At 39.0% G+C, this 15,364-nt stretch overlaps 1 protein-coding gene across 1 annotated transcript in view; it reads right to left on the minus strand.

Annotated features, from left to right (window-relative positions):
• IMPG1 (interphotoreceptor matrix proteoglycan 1) overlaps positions 1 to 15,364 on the minus strand; it is a 147,880-nt gene that overhangs the window by 33,837 nt on the left and 98,679 nt on the right. The window contains 1 exon segment of the mRNA XM_043439397.1: positions 264 to 805. Within this exon segment, the coding sequence (XP_043295332.1) occupies positions 264 to 805 (542 nt within the window).

Raw genomic sequence — 15,364 nt, forward strand, 5'->3', positions numbered from 1 at the left:
GAAATCTAGAGGAACTATAATGAAAAGGTCTTAGAAATAAGTTTGTTCCCAGATAGCTGAGTGGCTGCCTCGTGTGTCTACCATAGAACTTCTGCCTACTGGATCCAAATTCATCTCAACACTCTAGCTGAATGCTGTCAGCAACAGGTATCTCAGAAGCCTGTCTCTTCCAAATTGCATTGCTCAAGACAGCAATGATTACATTATAAAGCAACAACAAAAAGGAAAGGAGACACACAGAATTGTAAGTGGTGTTCACTCACCAGCTGTGTGAATCGCTGCTCCAGAGCTTGATATTCGAGCGAGCTCTTATTAAACAGGTCGGTGGAGAAGGGCATGTTGGCCACACGCAAACTGAAGAACACCACCAACTCTCGGCCCCTGGCGGCGACAGTCATGGCACTGGTGGTGATGTAGTGCAAACCTGGGTCGGGAGTGATGTTCTCCAGGAAGTAATCCGGGCTGGAAGCATACCCACTGAATCCTGGGACCTCAGAGGAGGCAGGAGTGTTAGTGAGATCCATTCCATATAAGTCGTCCATTGTATCTTGGCTGCTGGTACTCAACCGGTCTTCTGAAGATGTAGGCAAGTGTGAAATTTCCGGAACCAATGGGCTGATGGCAGAATAATCATCAGGGGGGACAGTAAGCCGTGGGATTAGTACTGTCTGGTCAATGGACATTATGTCTGTGGCACTTTGATCAGTCTGAGAAAAGATGCTTGATGCAGTAAAAAAAGGTAGAGTTTCTGACAGGGAGGTAGAGGTCACAGCAGGTGGAGACCAAGAACCATCCGTGGGTGAAGCTCCTGAGACCAATTCATTATGTCCAAGCATCCCCACAAAGAATAGAAAGCAAAAAAGAAAATTCAAAGTTAAAATTAATTGTGGAAAAGGTAACATTTGAATTAACTATTTTAATATCATATTTGGTTTTACTTATTTTTTAATTTCTTAGATTTTTTCCCAGTTTTATTGAGATATAATTGACATACCTCACCATATAAATTTAAGATGTATAGAATAATGGTTTGGCTTACATATACAGTGAAGTAATTACCATGTTTAATATAATATTTCAAAAAACAAATTGGTACAGAAAGGGCAGGCAGCCCTATATCCACACTTAAGGAGACAGAGGCTAGGTCTCTATAACCATTTTATTCAGGTCCAATACTTGTGGACATGTGAGTCTAAAAGAGCACTAATTGCCTAGAATTTTAGGAATTACTGCCCAGGGAGACCCTGCACACATAGGGACCAGGTGGTAAAAAATGACTAGGTCAGTAGGTGGTACAAACCACAGATGGCTTTGGGATAGACTTGGATCCCACATACCCATCTGGAACTCTCAGCCAATTAGTTGGGCACTTTTGGCCTGAAAATTTTGTTCACTTTCCAAACATGCAAGCCTGAATTTTATGCAATTGGATTTTTTGGGGATCACAATTATCACATTTTGGTAGTTTTACCAATCAAAATTTAAATGATGCTTTTCCAAAATTGGATAATCTAACTGAACAATTTGCCAGTTTGCAAAATAATATTGAAAGTGTGAAGGTCTGGGTTATACACAAATAATTTTAACTGTTCATTGGCCATGCAAGTAAATATTTGATACTATTTAAAGGTTTTTTCATTCTTACATGATTATATCTTGATAATACTACGACTTTTCATTGGTTTCTTGAGTAAGTACATATTGGACTACTGAAGTCCACTCCCTTTTTGGTGCAAAATTAAAATCAATAAGTATTTATGAACTAAGAGAGTGGTTATATGAAGCTTTCAGATAAAGAGATTGGTGGGTTATTAAAATATTCCAATAAACCTAAATTTCACAGCCACTGACAATATTTAAGGCATTAAGTAGATCAAAACAGGGAGCTTTCTGTGATTACTTTGGTGGCATTTTGGCAAATATGTGGGAAAGCTGTGCTCAAATTCAAATGCTAAGCATGATGAATGGACTGTCTGGAGGCAGATATAATCTTTGGACTCTCAGTCAGCTAATTTACTAGAGTGCAATCACCCAAACTGCAATTCCAAGTGATAAACAGCTCTGAAAGGTGGAATCATATTACTTTTATTAGTTTCTTAAAATAAAAACTGTCTATGGTGAATTGTAAGCAGATTTCAGAGAAGTTCCCCCTTTCTTTCTCTCTTGGAGGATGCCTAGGTTTGTCTACTATCAGAATGATATTTCTTAGCATCTAAGATCTTTCTGGACATACACTTGTAGTTTTATTCACATCTCCATTGCTATGGACTGAATGTTTGCCTCCTCCCAAAATTTATGTGTTACAGTCTTCATCTCCAGTGGACAGTATTTGGAGGAAGAGTCTTTGGGAGGTAATTAAGTCATGAGGATGGAGCCCTCATGAATGGGATTAGTGCCCTTATAAATAAGAAGAGAGATGAGAGATGATCGCTCTCTGCCATGTGCGGATACAGCAAGGAGGCATCTGTGTGTTAACTGGAAAAAAGACCCTCACCAGGAAATGGAACAGTCAGCAATTTGATTTTGGACATTGCAGCCTACAGAACAGTGAGGAATAAATTTCTGTTGTTTAAGCCACCCAGTCTATGATGCTTTGCTACATAATAGCAGCTTGAGCTGTCTAGAACACCCGTGGAAGGATCTGGGATGAGTGAATTGAAGACTTTGTGTACTATCAGTGGTTTTATTTGACCTCTTGGTGTTATGAAGAAATGCATTTGAATTCATGCTCCTGGGATGAGATCTCAGCACCCCTCCAGATGACCAGGGCCAGGGAAGAAGACCAATGACATATGCCTTTATTCTTCTCTGGGTCAGCATCTCACTACTCACACCTTTTTCACTATACAGACTTCAATCAGATTAAAACAGTCTGTAGCATTACGTTATCAGCCAACAAAAATGAATTTCTTTTTACCTTTGTAGCATCTTAACATTAATCATTCACATTCACAATAAACTCAACCAAGTTCGTTTCACTGATAGAAGAGTTGGCTATTTAAATGTACATTGTTAGGTGAAAGACAAGAGTTCCTTGTCTTTTACTTACACTAAACCATCATTTGTTTATCTGAAATTTAAACTAAGTTGGTTATCTTGTATTTTTCTTTGCTGGATTTAGTACCCCTATCTAAGTGTGATTTTAAAAGACTCCTTATATTCTCTCAGCTTGATACTGAAACCAGTAAGGCTATAGTCAGAGACTGACAGAGACTGAGACAGAACTGTGTTTGAGCGTTCTCCTGTGGAGGTACGGGTCAGCAGTGGCCTGCCACAGGGACAGCAGCTCTGGGTGCAGCAGACTTCGGTATGGCATAAGCACTCTTGGAGGAGGCTGCCATTAACCCCACCATAGAGCTGCCAGAACTTACACAGGTCTGGGAAATAGACTCTTGGAGGACACAAACAGAACTTTGTGTGCACGAGGACCCAGGAAAAAGGAGCGGTGACCCCACAAGAGACTGACCCGGACTTGCCCATGAGTGTACAGCAGTCTCCAGCAGAGGTGTGGATCGGTGGTGGCCAGGTGCAGGGCTGGGGTCAGTGAGTGTAGCAGGACATGCATGGGATCTTTTGAAGGAGGTCGCCATTATCTTCATTACCTCCATCATAGTCTGGTACCAGGTAAATAGCAGGGACAGAACACAGCTCCACCCATCAACAGAAAATTGGATTAAAGATTTACTGAGCATGGCCCCACCCATCAGAAGAAGACCCAGTTTCCCCTTCAGTCAGTCTCTCCCATCAGGAAGCTTCCATAAGCCTCTTATCCTTCTCCATCAGAGGGCAGACAGACTGAAAACCACAATGACAGACAACTAACCAAACTGATCACATGGACCACAGCCTTGTCTAGCTCAATGAAACTATGAGCCATGCCATGTAGGGCCATCCAAGACGGATGGGTCATGGTGGAGAGGTCTGAAAAAATGTGGTCCACTTGAGAAAGGAATGGCAAACTACTTCAGTATTCTTGCCTTGAGAACCCTATGAACAGTATGAAAAGGCAAAAAGATAGGACACTGAAAGAGGAATTCCCCAGGTTGGTAGGTGCACAATATGCTACTGGAGATCAGAGGAGAAATAACTCCAGAAAGAATGAAGGGATGGAGCCAAAGCAAAAACAGTGGATGGGACTGGTGATAGAAGCAAGGTTCGATGCTGTTAAGAGCAACATTGCATAGGAACCTGGAATGTCGGGTCCATGAATCAAGGCAAATTGGAAGTGGTCAAACAGGAGATGGCAAGAGTGAACGTCGACATTTTAGGAATCAGCAAACTAAAATGGACTGGATGGGAGAATTTAACTCAGATGACCATGATATCTACTACTGCAGGCAAGAATCCCTTAGAAGAAATGGAGTAGCCATCATAGTCAATGAAAGAGTCTGAAATGCAGTACTTGGTTGCAATCTCAAAAACGACAGAATGATCTCTGTTTGTTTCCAAGGCAAACCAATCAATATCATGGTAATCTAAGTCTATGCTCTGACCAGTAATGTTGAAGAAGCTGAAGTTGAACAGTTCTATGAAGACCTACAAGACCTGCTAGAAGTAACACCCAGAAAAGATGTCCTTTTCATTATACGGGACTGGAATGCAAAAGTAGGAAGTCAAGAAACACCTGGAGTGACAGGCAAATCTGGCCTTGGAGTATGGAATGAAGCAGGGCAAAGGCTAAGAGAGTTTTGCCAAGAGAACACACTGGTCATAGCAAACACCCTCTTCCAGCAACACAAGAGAAGACTCTACACATGGATATCACCAGATGGTTAATACCGGACTCTGATTATATTCTTTGCAGCCAAAGATGGGAAGCTCTATACAGTCAGCAAAAACAAGACCAGGAGCTGACTTGGATCATGAACTCCTTATTGCCAAATTCAAACTTAAATTGAAGAAAGTGGAGAAAATCACTAGGCCATTCAGGTATGACCTAAATAAAATCCCTTACGATTATACAGTGGAAATGACAAAGAGATTCCAGGGATTAGATCTGATAGACAGAGTGCCTGATGAACCATGTACAGAGGTTTGTGACATTATAGGAGACAGGGATCAAGACTACCCCCAAGAAAAAGAAATGCAAAAAAGCAAAATGGCTGTCTGAAGAGACCTTACAAATAGCTGTGAAAAGAAGAGAAGCGAAAAGCAAAGGAGAAAAGGAAAGATATACCCATTTGAATGCAGAGTTCCAAGGAATAGCAAGGAGAGATAAGAAAGCCTTCCTCAGCGATCAATGCAAAGAAATAGAGGAAAACAATAGAATGGGAAAGACCGGAGATCTCGTCAAGAAAATTAGAGATTCCAAGGGAACATTTCATGCAAAGATGGGCACAATAAAGGACAGAAATGGTATGGACCTAACAGAAGCAGAAGATATTAAGAAGAGGTGGCAAGAATACACAGAAAAACTGTACAAAAAAGATCTTCATGACCCGGATAATCACGATGGTGTGATCACTCACCTAGAGCCACACATCCTGGAATGTGAAGTCAAGTGGGCCTTAGGAAGCATCACTACAAACAAAGCTAGTGGAGGTGATGGAATTCCAGTTGAGCTATTTCAAATCCTACAAGATGATGCTGTGAAAGTGCTGCACTCAATATGCCAGCAAATTTGGAAAACTCAGCAGTGGCCACAGGACTGGAAATGGTCAGTTTTTATTCCAATCCCAAAGAAAGGCAATGACAAAGAATGCTCAAGCTACCACACAATTGCACTCACACGCTAGTAGAGTAATGCTCAAAATTCTCCAAGCCAGGCTTCAACAGTACATGAACCATGAACTTCCAGATGTTCAAACTGGTTTTAGAAAAGGCAGAGGAATCAGAGATCAAATTGTCAACATCCGTTGGGTTATCGAAAAAATAAGAGTCCCAGAAAAACATCTACTTCTGCTTTATTGACTATGCCAAAGCCTTCGACTGTGTGGATCACAATAAACTGTGGAAAATTCTGAAAGAGATGGGAATACCAGACCACCTGACCTGTCTCCTGAGAAATTTGTATGCATGTTAGGAAGCAACAGTTAGAACTGGACATGGAAGAACAGGCTGGTTCCAAATAGGAAAAGGAGTATGTCAAGGCTGTATATTGTCACCCTGCTTATTTAACTTCTATGCAGAGTACATCATGAGAAATGCTGGGCTGGAGGAAGAACAAGCTGGAATCAAGATTGCCAGGAGAAATATCAATAACCTCAGATATGCAGATGACACCACCCTTATGGCAGAAAGCAAAGAAGAACTTTCTTGATGAAAGTGAAAGAGCAGAGTGAAAAAGTGGGCTTAAAGCTCAACATTCAGAAAACTAAGATCATGGCATCTGGGCCCATCACTTCATGGCAAATAGATGGGGAAACAATGGAAATAGTGACAGACTTTATTTTTGGGGGCTCCAAAATCACTGCAGATGGTGACTGCAGCCATGAAATTAAAAGACGCTTACTCCTTGGAAGAAAAGCTGTGACTAACCTAGATGGCATATTAAAAACCAGAGACATTACTTTGCCAACAAAGGTCCGTCTAGTCAAAGCTATGGTTTTTCCAGTAGTCATGTGTGGAAGTGACAGCTGGACCATAAAGAAAGCTGAACACCAAAGAATTGATGCTTTTGAACTATGATGTTGGCGAAGACTCTTGAGAATCCCTTGGACTGCAAGGAGATTCAACCAGTCCATCCTAAAGGAGATCAGTCTTGAATATTCATTGGAAGGACTGATGTTGAAGCTGAAACTCCAATCCTTTGGCTACCTGATGTGAAGAACTGACTCCTTTGAAAAGACCCTGATGCTGGGAAAGATTGAATGCAGGAGGAGAAGGGGACGACAGAGGATGAGATGGTTGGATGGCATCACTGATTCAATGGACTTGAGTTTGCGCAAGCTCCTGGAGTTGGTGATGGACAGGAAGGCCTGGTGTGCTGCAGTCCATGGGGTCGCAAAGAGTCGGACATGACTGAGCGATTGAACTGACTGACTGAAGGCTATAGTCAATTCTTTCAAAATAAAACTTTCTTCCAAACCTTACCACCATTTATAAATGTAGTTTAAATAATCATATTTTCATCAGATTCTTATGCAAAACACATGGCAACAACAAAAGCCATTCTGATCTTGAAGTTTTTACGCTGCAGTGGAGATGGCAAGCACAATAAGCCAAGGCCATTTATTTCATCATGAGGGATGCAAAACAGATCCAAAACAACTTCACTTTTTAGGTATCATGTCAAAGAACATTAAGCAAGTTAAAAAAAAGAAAAACAAAAACAAAGAAAATGTTAAATTCCAGGAAAACAGAAAGTAAACAAATAAGGGCAAGTAGGTCTGCTGTGAATACACAGTGTAAACACTGAATATTGATTCAATAACAGTTGTTACCATACTGAGAGGAAGGGTGTTGTAGAAACTCAAATTCCTAATTGCAGTAATAGGAAGTCAGTAAATAATATATGAAACAGATGGCTCAAAGGATATATATTATTTAGAAATAAGGCAAGAATAAATGCCAGGGGAAAGAGCGGAATTAAAAGGGAGTACTTTTGGTAAGTGGGCCTGCACAGAAGGGAAGTGTGAGGTAGCAAAATGCCATATTTGTCAGAATACTTTAATATGATTTGGCTTTAGAAAAAATTAAGCTTTTTATTTTGAGACAACTGAATATTCAAATGCAGTTCTAAGAATAGTAGAGAGGGGCATCAGTGAAAATGGCAGGGAGAAACTCCAAAAGTGAAGCTGTCCTTCACGTTTGAAAGTTACAGGTAGCAAGTAGCTGTGATACACTTGATCTTAGCCAAAGGGCCGAGAAGCGATAAGTAGCTGTGATACAATAAGAAATACATATTTGTCTCAGCCTCCAGTTCCTGACACAGAGCTCCTAAATTTCTGAACCTTGGGCAGCAGCAGCTGAAAAAGTCTGTAGTGAAACCTGTTAAAGGGAGGAAATGGGAGCTGTGCGTGTTTGCCTACTTTCTCTGTGCTAAATCCGGGGTGATGATCACAGGGAGGGCTTGGTGTTCATTTAAAACTGCTTCTTTCGTTTTCTCTGGTTCTGGGGGACTTGTGAATGACGAATGCCATTGGCTGCCCGAGCTGGATGACTTGGGAGCCAGTTCCTCCTATGGCAGCCATAAAAACTGGGAAAGCTCAGTCTATAACTTGTTGATCAGAAGTACAAGGGACAGCCTGGCACTTTGGTGTCTACGGTAGGGGGCAGTCTTGAGCATCTGAGCTCTTTATCTGTGGGCTCTGTTCCAACCCAGGTGTTCAGTGTCGTAAATGAGTTGTAGGACACCCAGTTGATGTCTGGAAAGTTAAGCATTGTAGGAAAATCCCCTACACATTTGATTTTAGAAGTGCTGTGAGTAGAAAAATAGTTCATTTAGTAGCCAAACCCTCAGGAACTTTGATACCCAGAGCCCTCCTCGAAGCAGTTACCTGATGATACATTCCAGCCAACTGAAAGATAAGTCAAAACAGAGAACTCAGGAATGGAGAAGCTGTGATAGAAGGTTTGAGAGATAGAAGGTTTCTGCTGTGATAGAAGGTTTGAGATTGAGCCTTAAAGTCATTTAAATGTGGAAATCTGTCCAAGAAGCCACAGGAGTTGTAGCAGCAGAATCAATTTTAAAGTTATAAACCTTGACAACGTATAATACTCACCTAATTATCAAAACTTGGGATATGGGGGAGTGAAGACGGCTGGACTGTGAGTGTTCTGATAATCCTGCCTTTTGTAACGATACATCAAAATGCTGTTTAATGTTGGTACATAGACAGTAAATGTGATAATGTCTCAAATTAATATTTTAGGTAATCTTTTTTAGCCTTTAGGGATCTTTTAATAATGAGTATCTCATAAAGTAAGGAAATATTTATCTGATATTCAGCAATTTCTTAAGTTTTATCTGTTTCATTCTTATGTTAAAGTCAAGTAAAATTAAATGCAGTCCATTTTATTTGAATAGCATTCCAGAAACGTTTCATATTTGTAAAAGCACTTAATCTAGCCTATCTTTTAAAGTGTATTGAGAGATAGCTAGAAAGATAGATTTAGCATTTAAATATTTGTGAGCAGCACAGTTTTAATATTATTTTATTTTCTCTTTTTGGTAATTTTCTTCATCCTTTAACACTTTAAATAATGAGTATGTATCATTTAAAAATATTTTTAAAAGTCTATCGTTTAGTCTCTTAACATAAATATATGTAATTTTTTTTTTGGTGGAGCTTGAGGTCACTGAAATCACCAATATTATCTTTTTGCGCACTGTGAAATATATAAATACACATTACATAGATAAACATTTATAGAAATATACAGTTTTAAAAGTGTTTCCTGTAGAAGATGTTATTTTAGATTTTGTAAACTTCAGATAAAAAAATAGCTCCTTGGTTAACTGAGGTAAATGTAAAATTTCACATGTGCCTACTTATTAAGTAAAAATCTGATGCAAAGAGGCACCAGAGAAGTAAAAATATTTTACTACCAAGTCTTTATTACTGTTAACATTAAAATAACATTTCAATTAAAACTGAAATTGTTAAGAATTTAATTCCTACACCTTGGAGGACCTCATTGTGCCTTATTACTATTTTAGTGAGATGTTTCTATGGGGTTATGACCTCAGAATCTAGTCTTAGACTCTTGAGAGGCAGGGGGAGGGATAGATTGGGAGTTTGGGGTTAGCAGATGCAAATTATTATATATAGAAAGGATAAACAATAAGGTCCTAAGCACAGAGAATTATATTCAATATCTTATGATAAACCATAATGGAAAATAATATAAAAAGAATATATATATATATACATTATATATATATGTATAATATATAACTGAATCACTTTGCTCACAGCAGAAATTAACCCTACATTGTAAATTAACTATACTTCAATAAAATAAATTAAAAAAAAGAATATTGAGAGACAGGACTGAGGATGAAATGTGAGGAAACTAATATTTATTTGACATCTGTTATGTTCTAGGTACTGGAATACTAAAAAAAAACTTCATTTACTTTAAGGTATTTTATACATTTCCACAGGATTTTACACTTTGCACTCACTACTTGATGTCTTTGAAATATCTAATTATGTCTTCTTAAGTGATTAAAGTGAGTAATTAAGAGAAGTGATTCAAGGCTATGAAGATGAGGGTCCTCCGACCAGAGGTCATCATCAGAATGAACTATGGCTGTCAGTGTATTTTAACAAATCAAGCAAGGCACAGTTTTTTCAAGTTTAGTTTGTTACAGTTTTCCCTCATTAAACAAAAATGCCTAATCTGTGATATCTTATTACACCTAAACCCTGCCTCATATAATATAAATACTACAGAGCTCTGAGTCACACCTGACTACTTCCTCTCTTCCTTGTCGCATAATTTCTAATAGCTTTCAATTTAGAAGCTTAGAATCAGCCCTCTAGGAGGAAATTATGAGTATGGCTTGGAAAAAGAGAACAACGATCCCTGGTTTGTTGATGACAATAAAATTTCACTGAGGAAGTGAATATTTTGGGCTAAATGAAGTAATTATGACAGTATGATTGAGGATGAAATGGGAGGAAACTAATATTTATTAGTTTTAATAACATGGTCATAGTTGGGTTCTGAATGGCTTCTGAATCATTTATTCCAAGATTATTGAAAAGGTGTTTTTCCAGCTTTGACTTGCAAAGTGAAATAATCAATATATTTTCTCTCTACTAACCATTTCACACGTGCCTGAGGGAATAGTGAAGATTACAATTACATGAAATGTGCGTTTGAGACTGTGGAAAGCCCACAACACATTACCTGATATGGTAGCCTCTCATGGGGTTACGGATGAAACTACCTCCTTATTAAGATCCCTATAGATTCCCCCTCCACACTGCGGAGGGCTGACTTCCATAGAATGCTATGGAAATGATGACGCGAGGCCCTGAGGTTAGGTTGTAAAAGATATGACTTCTACTTTGCTCTCTTGGATGAATTGTTTTGAGGGAAATCAGTTGTCCTGTTGTGAGAACACTCAAGTGGCTATGTGGAGAGGCTTGTATGAGGAACAACTGAGACCTTCTTATGGGCAATTTGCAAGATTCTGAGTATGTCATCTTGGAAGCAGATCCATTAGCCCCATCAGTCAAGCCTTAAGATTATCGCCCCAGTTGACATCTTGGCTGCAACCTCATGAGCAACTCTGAGCCTGAACCACTCTGCTAAATTATTACATAGATTTCGAACCTACAGAAACTGGGAGTGACAATAAATGGTCATTGTTGCTTTCAGCCACCAGATTGTACAGTCATTTTTTAATTGCAGCAACAGATAGCCAATCCACACAGAACTCCTTAAGGACCTGGCATTGTAGGATTTTAGGTCTCTCAGTCTCTTACTCTAGCTTTTATTAGAATACCACAAAGGATCTGGCTTTGGCTTAAGATATTCCCTTTTATTTAAATGAAAATTTAAAAATTTAATTTTTTTATTGAAGTATAGTTGATTTACAATGCTGTGTTAATTTTTCAGGTGTAGAGCAAATAATTCAGTTATATATATATATTATATATAATATATATATAGGCTTCCCTGGTGATTCAGATGGTAAAGAATCTGCCTACAACGTGGGAGATCTGGGTTCCTTCCCTGGGTTGGGAAGATGCCCTGGAGGAGGGCATGGCAACCCACTCCAGTATTCTTGCCTGGAGAATCCCATGGACAGAGGAGCCTGGAGGGCTACAGTTCATGTGGTCACAAAGAGTCGGACACGATTGACTGACTAAGCACGTGCACGCACGCGCGTGCGCACACACACACACCCACACACACACACCCACACACACAGACACATAAACATGTAAATTCTTATATATATATCCTTTTCAGATTCTTTCCTCTTATAGGTTACTATAGAAAATTGAGTACAGTCCCCTCTGCTATATGGTAGGTCCTTGTTGGCTATATATTTTACATGCAATAGTGTGTGTATCTTTGCTAACTTATCCCTCCCCCTGCCTTCTCCTTTGGTAACCATACTACTTGTTTTCTACTTCTTTGGACCTATTTCTGTTTTATAAATATATTCATTTGCACTGTTTTTTAAGATATCATATATAAGTGACATCATATGGTATTTGTCTTCTCTGTCTGACTTACTTCACTTAGTATGACAATCTCTCGGTCCATCCACATTTCTACAAATGGCATTATTTCATTCTTTTTTATGGCTGAGTAATATTTCATTATATATATGTATGTATATACATATACCATATCTTTCTTCTTGTACAGGAATATGTCATAATCTAATGTAAATATATGCTGAAAGGCTTTATCAATATTCTAATCTGCAATGGGGACATTAGAGGACAACCTATTTACAGGAAGCTTTTGGAACATGGTATGTGTTTGCGTTTATGGTGGGGAGAAGGGGAGGAGTGAGCCGAAGGGAGGACAGATAGACAGACATATCTTGTGTGTTCAGGAATGTGGTTTCTATCCTCAGTGTCGCTGCTCTGACCTAGTTTACCTAACCTAGGTTCCCATAGACAACCTCCATGCCAGGGGCCCCCAAGCCAACCAACTCAGCACCCCTTTTCCTGAAAATATTTTGTAATGCTCACCACATGATCCTGAAATGAGCTTCCTCAAGAATATAATCAAGCACGCACACACTTTCAAAAAATCAATGCACTGTTCAAACTGTAATATAAACAAGGGAGCAGGGGGATAGTCAGGGAGTTTGGGATTGACATGTACGCATTGATATATTTAAAATGGATAACCAAAAAGGACCTACTGTATAGCACAGGGAACTCTGCTTAATATTATGGAACTATCTAAATAGGAAACAACTTGAAAAAGAACAGATACATGTGTTTGTATAACTGAATCACTTTGTTTACACCTGAAAATAATACAACATTGTTAATCAACTATACTCCAATATAAAATAAAAAGTTAAAAATATAATATAAAAGATAAATAAAAAATTATTTACATTAGTATAATATGTAATTCAAAAGGCATTACAGCACCACAAGACATAATAAACTAGTCAGATTCAATATGTACTTACATGTAAACATCTATAAACATCACTTCTATAAACATCTATAATCACCAGGGTCTTCCCGGTGGCTCAGACAGTAACAAATCAGTCTGCAATGCAGGAGACCTCGGTTTGATCCCTGGGTCAGGAAGATTCCCCTGGAGAAGGGAATGGCAACCCACTCCAGTATTCTTGCCTGGAGGATTCCATGAACAGAGGAGCCTGGTGGGCTATGGTCCATGGGGTCGCAAAGAGTTGGACATGACTGAGCATCTGACAGTTATCGCTTTCCTAAACACCAGTATGAATTCTACAGCTATAGTGGCAGATTCAGATGTTGTATTGGACACAAACACAGTGATCACCACTGTTGTAAGAATAGTACATGGTTTTCTGAATTGGTGGCTAACATTTCATAAAGTTCCCTATACATATTAGTTGAATTTGCAGAAAACTTCAGGTTATATTAAATTTTGCAAAACATATTTTGCAAATTATATTAAAAAAGTGTCAGGAAAAAGTGTGAAGGACTTCAGTGTCTTATCTAGAGCACTTTCTGGGTTTTCTGATCTATAGGAGTCCATGCCATTTATTATTTATGCAATCTTTTAGTTGTAGTATACCTAGAGTAATGCAAATTACTCTTGTTCATGAAAGACAAAGGGTTTTCATCAGGGGGAATATAATTGACTATTTCCATGTGGATATGACCAATTTTGCATATACTTGTAAATATATTTCCTCATTTTTAAATTGCTGATTGTGAGTCGTTTGAATTCTCCTTCAAACTGCTCATCTTAATTGTTGCCTCATTATTAATAGTTAATTTGTAACATACAAAATCTTTGACTTGTTTATTTTGTATATGAGAGTAATGAGTTTTGGAAGGTTTTAATAGTTTTACATTAACATGGGGCTTCCCTGGTGGCTTAGTGGAAAAGAATCTGCCTGCTAATGCAGATGTGGGTTCAATTCCTGGGTCAGGAAGATCTCCTGGAGAGGAAATGGCAACCCACTCTAGTATTCTTGATTGGGAAATCCGATGGGCAGAGGAGCCTGGTGGACTATGGGGTCGCAAAGAGTTGGACACAAGTTAGCAACTAAGCAATAATAACAACTTTAGCAGGAGTCAAGGTGTAGGCTTAGAAATTTATAGTTTTTTCCCCTCATATATATGAATATCTGGAGATGGACTATTTGAATATTTGATTCAATTCTGCTTTTATTCCAATCAATCATTTGTTTAACAAATATTTATTGCATACTGAGTTGTGGCCAGACATGCTCTTAATTTTTGGTTACATGGTATGTATCAGACACAGATCTTTTAGTTTTAGAGTTTTAAACTTGTTTTTTCTATTGAAGTATAGTTGATATACAATGTTGTGCTAATTTCTGCTGTATAGCAAAATGACTCAGTTTTATGTATATATCTATATACACATCCTTTTTTATATTCCTTTTCAATGTGGCTTATCCCAGGATCCTGAATATAATTCCCTGTGCTATAGAGTAGGATCTTGTCATTTATCCATTCTATATATAATAGTTTACATCTACTAACCCCAAACTCCCCGTCCATTTCTCCCTCTAGGCACAATTCTAAGTATTCTACATACTAACGAAATCTTCATAAGAGCCCCATGAAATAAGCACTGTTATGACCATTTCACAGATGGAAAACTGAGGCACAGAGATCGGTTAAAGAACTTACCCAAGGTTGCTAGTTCAGTTCAGTTGTTCAGTTGTGTCCAACTCTTTGTGACCCCATGGACTGCAGTGCTCCAGGCTTCCCTGTCCATCACCAACTCCTGGAGTTTATTCAAACTCATGTCCATTGAGTCAGTGATGCCAACCAACCATCTCATCCTCTGTCGTCCCCTTCTCCTCCTGCCTTCAATCTTTCCCAGCATCAGGGTCTTTTCAAATGAGTCAGTTAGTGGTTAATTGGAGTTTAAATGTGCACAGTCACACTCGAGAACGCTCCTCACTGCATTGCTGACACTAGTGATGAATATGACAGGCCTAGCCCTTGTTTCCAGGGAACTTTCCATCTTCAAGCAGTAACCGTCCAAGCACAAGTGCGCCGAGTGCCGCCAGAGGCTTCACCCGGCTGCTTTGGACATAAAAGGGAGGCCTAACTCTCACAACCTGTTGGGTCTGTGTTTGCAAAATGAGGCTGATACAACCTGCCCTGCTGGCTTTAGGGATGTGGTGAGAAGCAAAGCCAAACACAAGAAAACAAAACTTAGCAAGTGCAATTCTTTGAACTACAAACTGTGATCATTTATAGAAACCAAACTAGTGTACCCTGGAGACACAAGTCTG

The sequence above is a fragment of the Cervus canadensis genome, chromosome 20, assembly GCF_019320065.1.
Source record: "Cervus canadensis isolate Bull #8, Minnesota chromosome 20, ASM1932006v1, whole genome shotgun sequence".
NCBI classification, from domain to species: domain Eukaryota; kingdom Metazoa; phylum Chordata; class Mammalia; order Artiodactyla; family Cervidae; genus Cervus; species Cervus canadensis.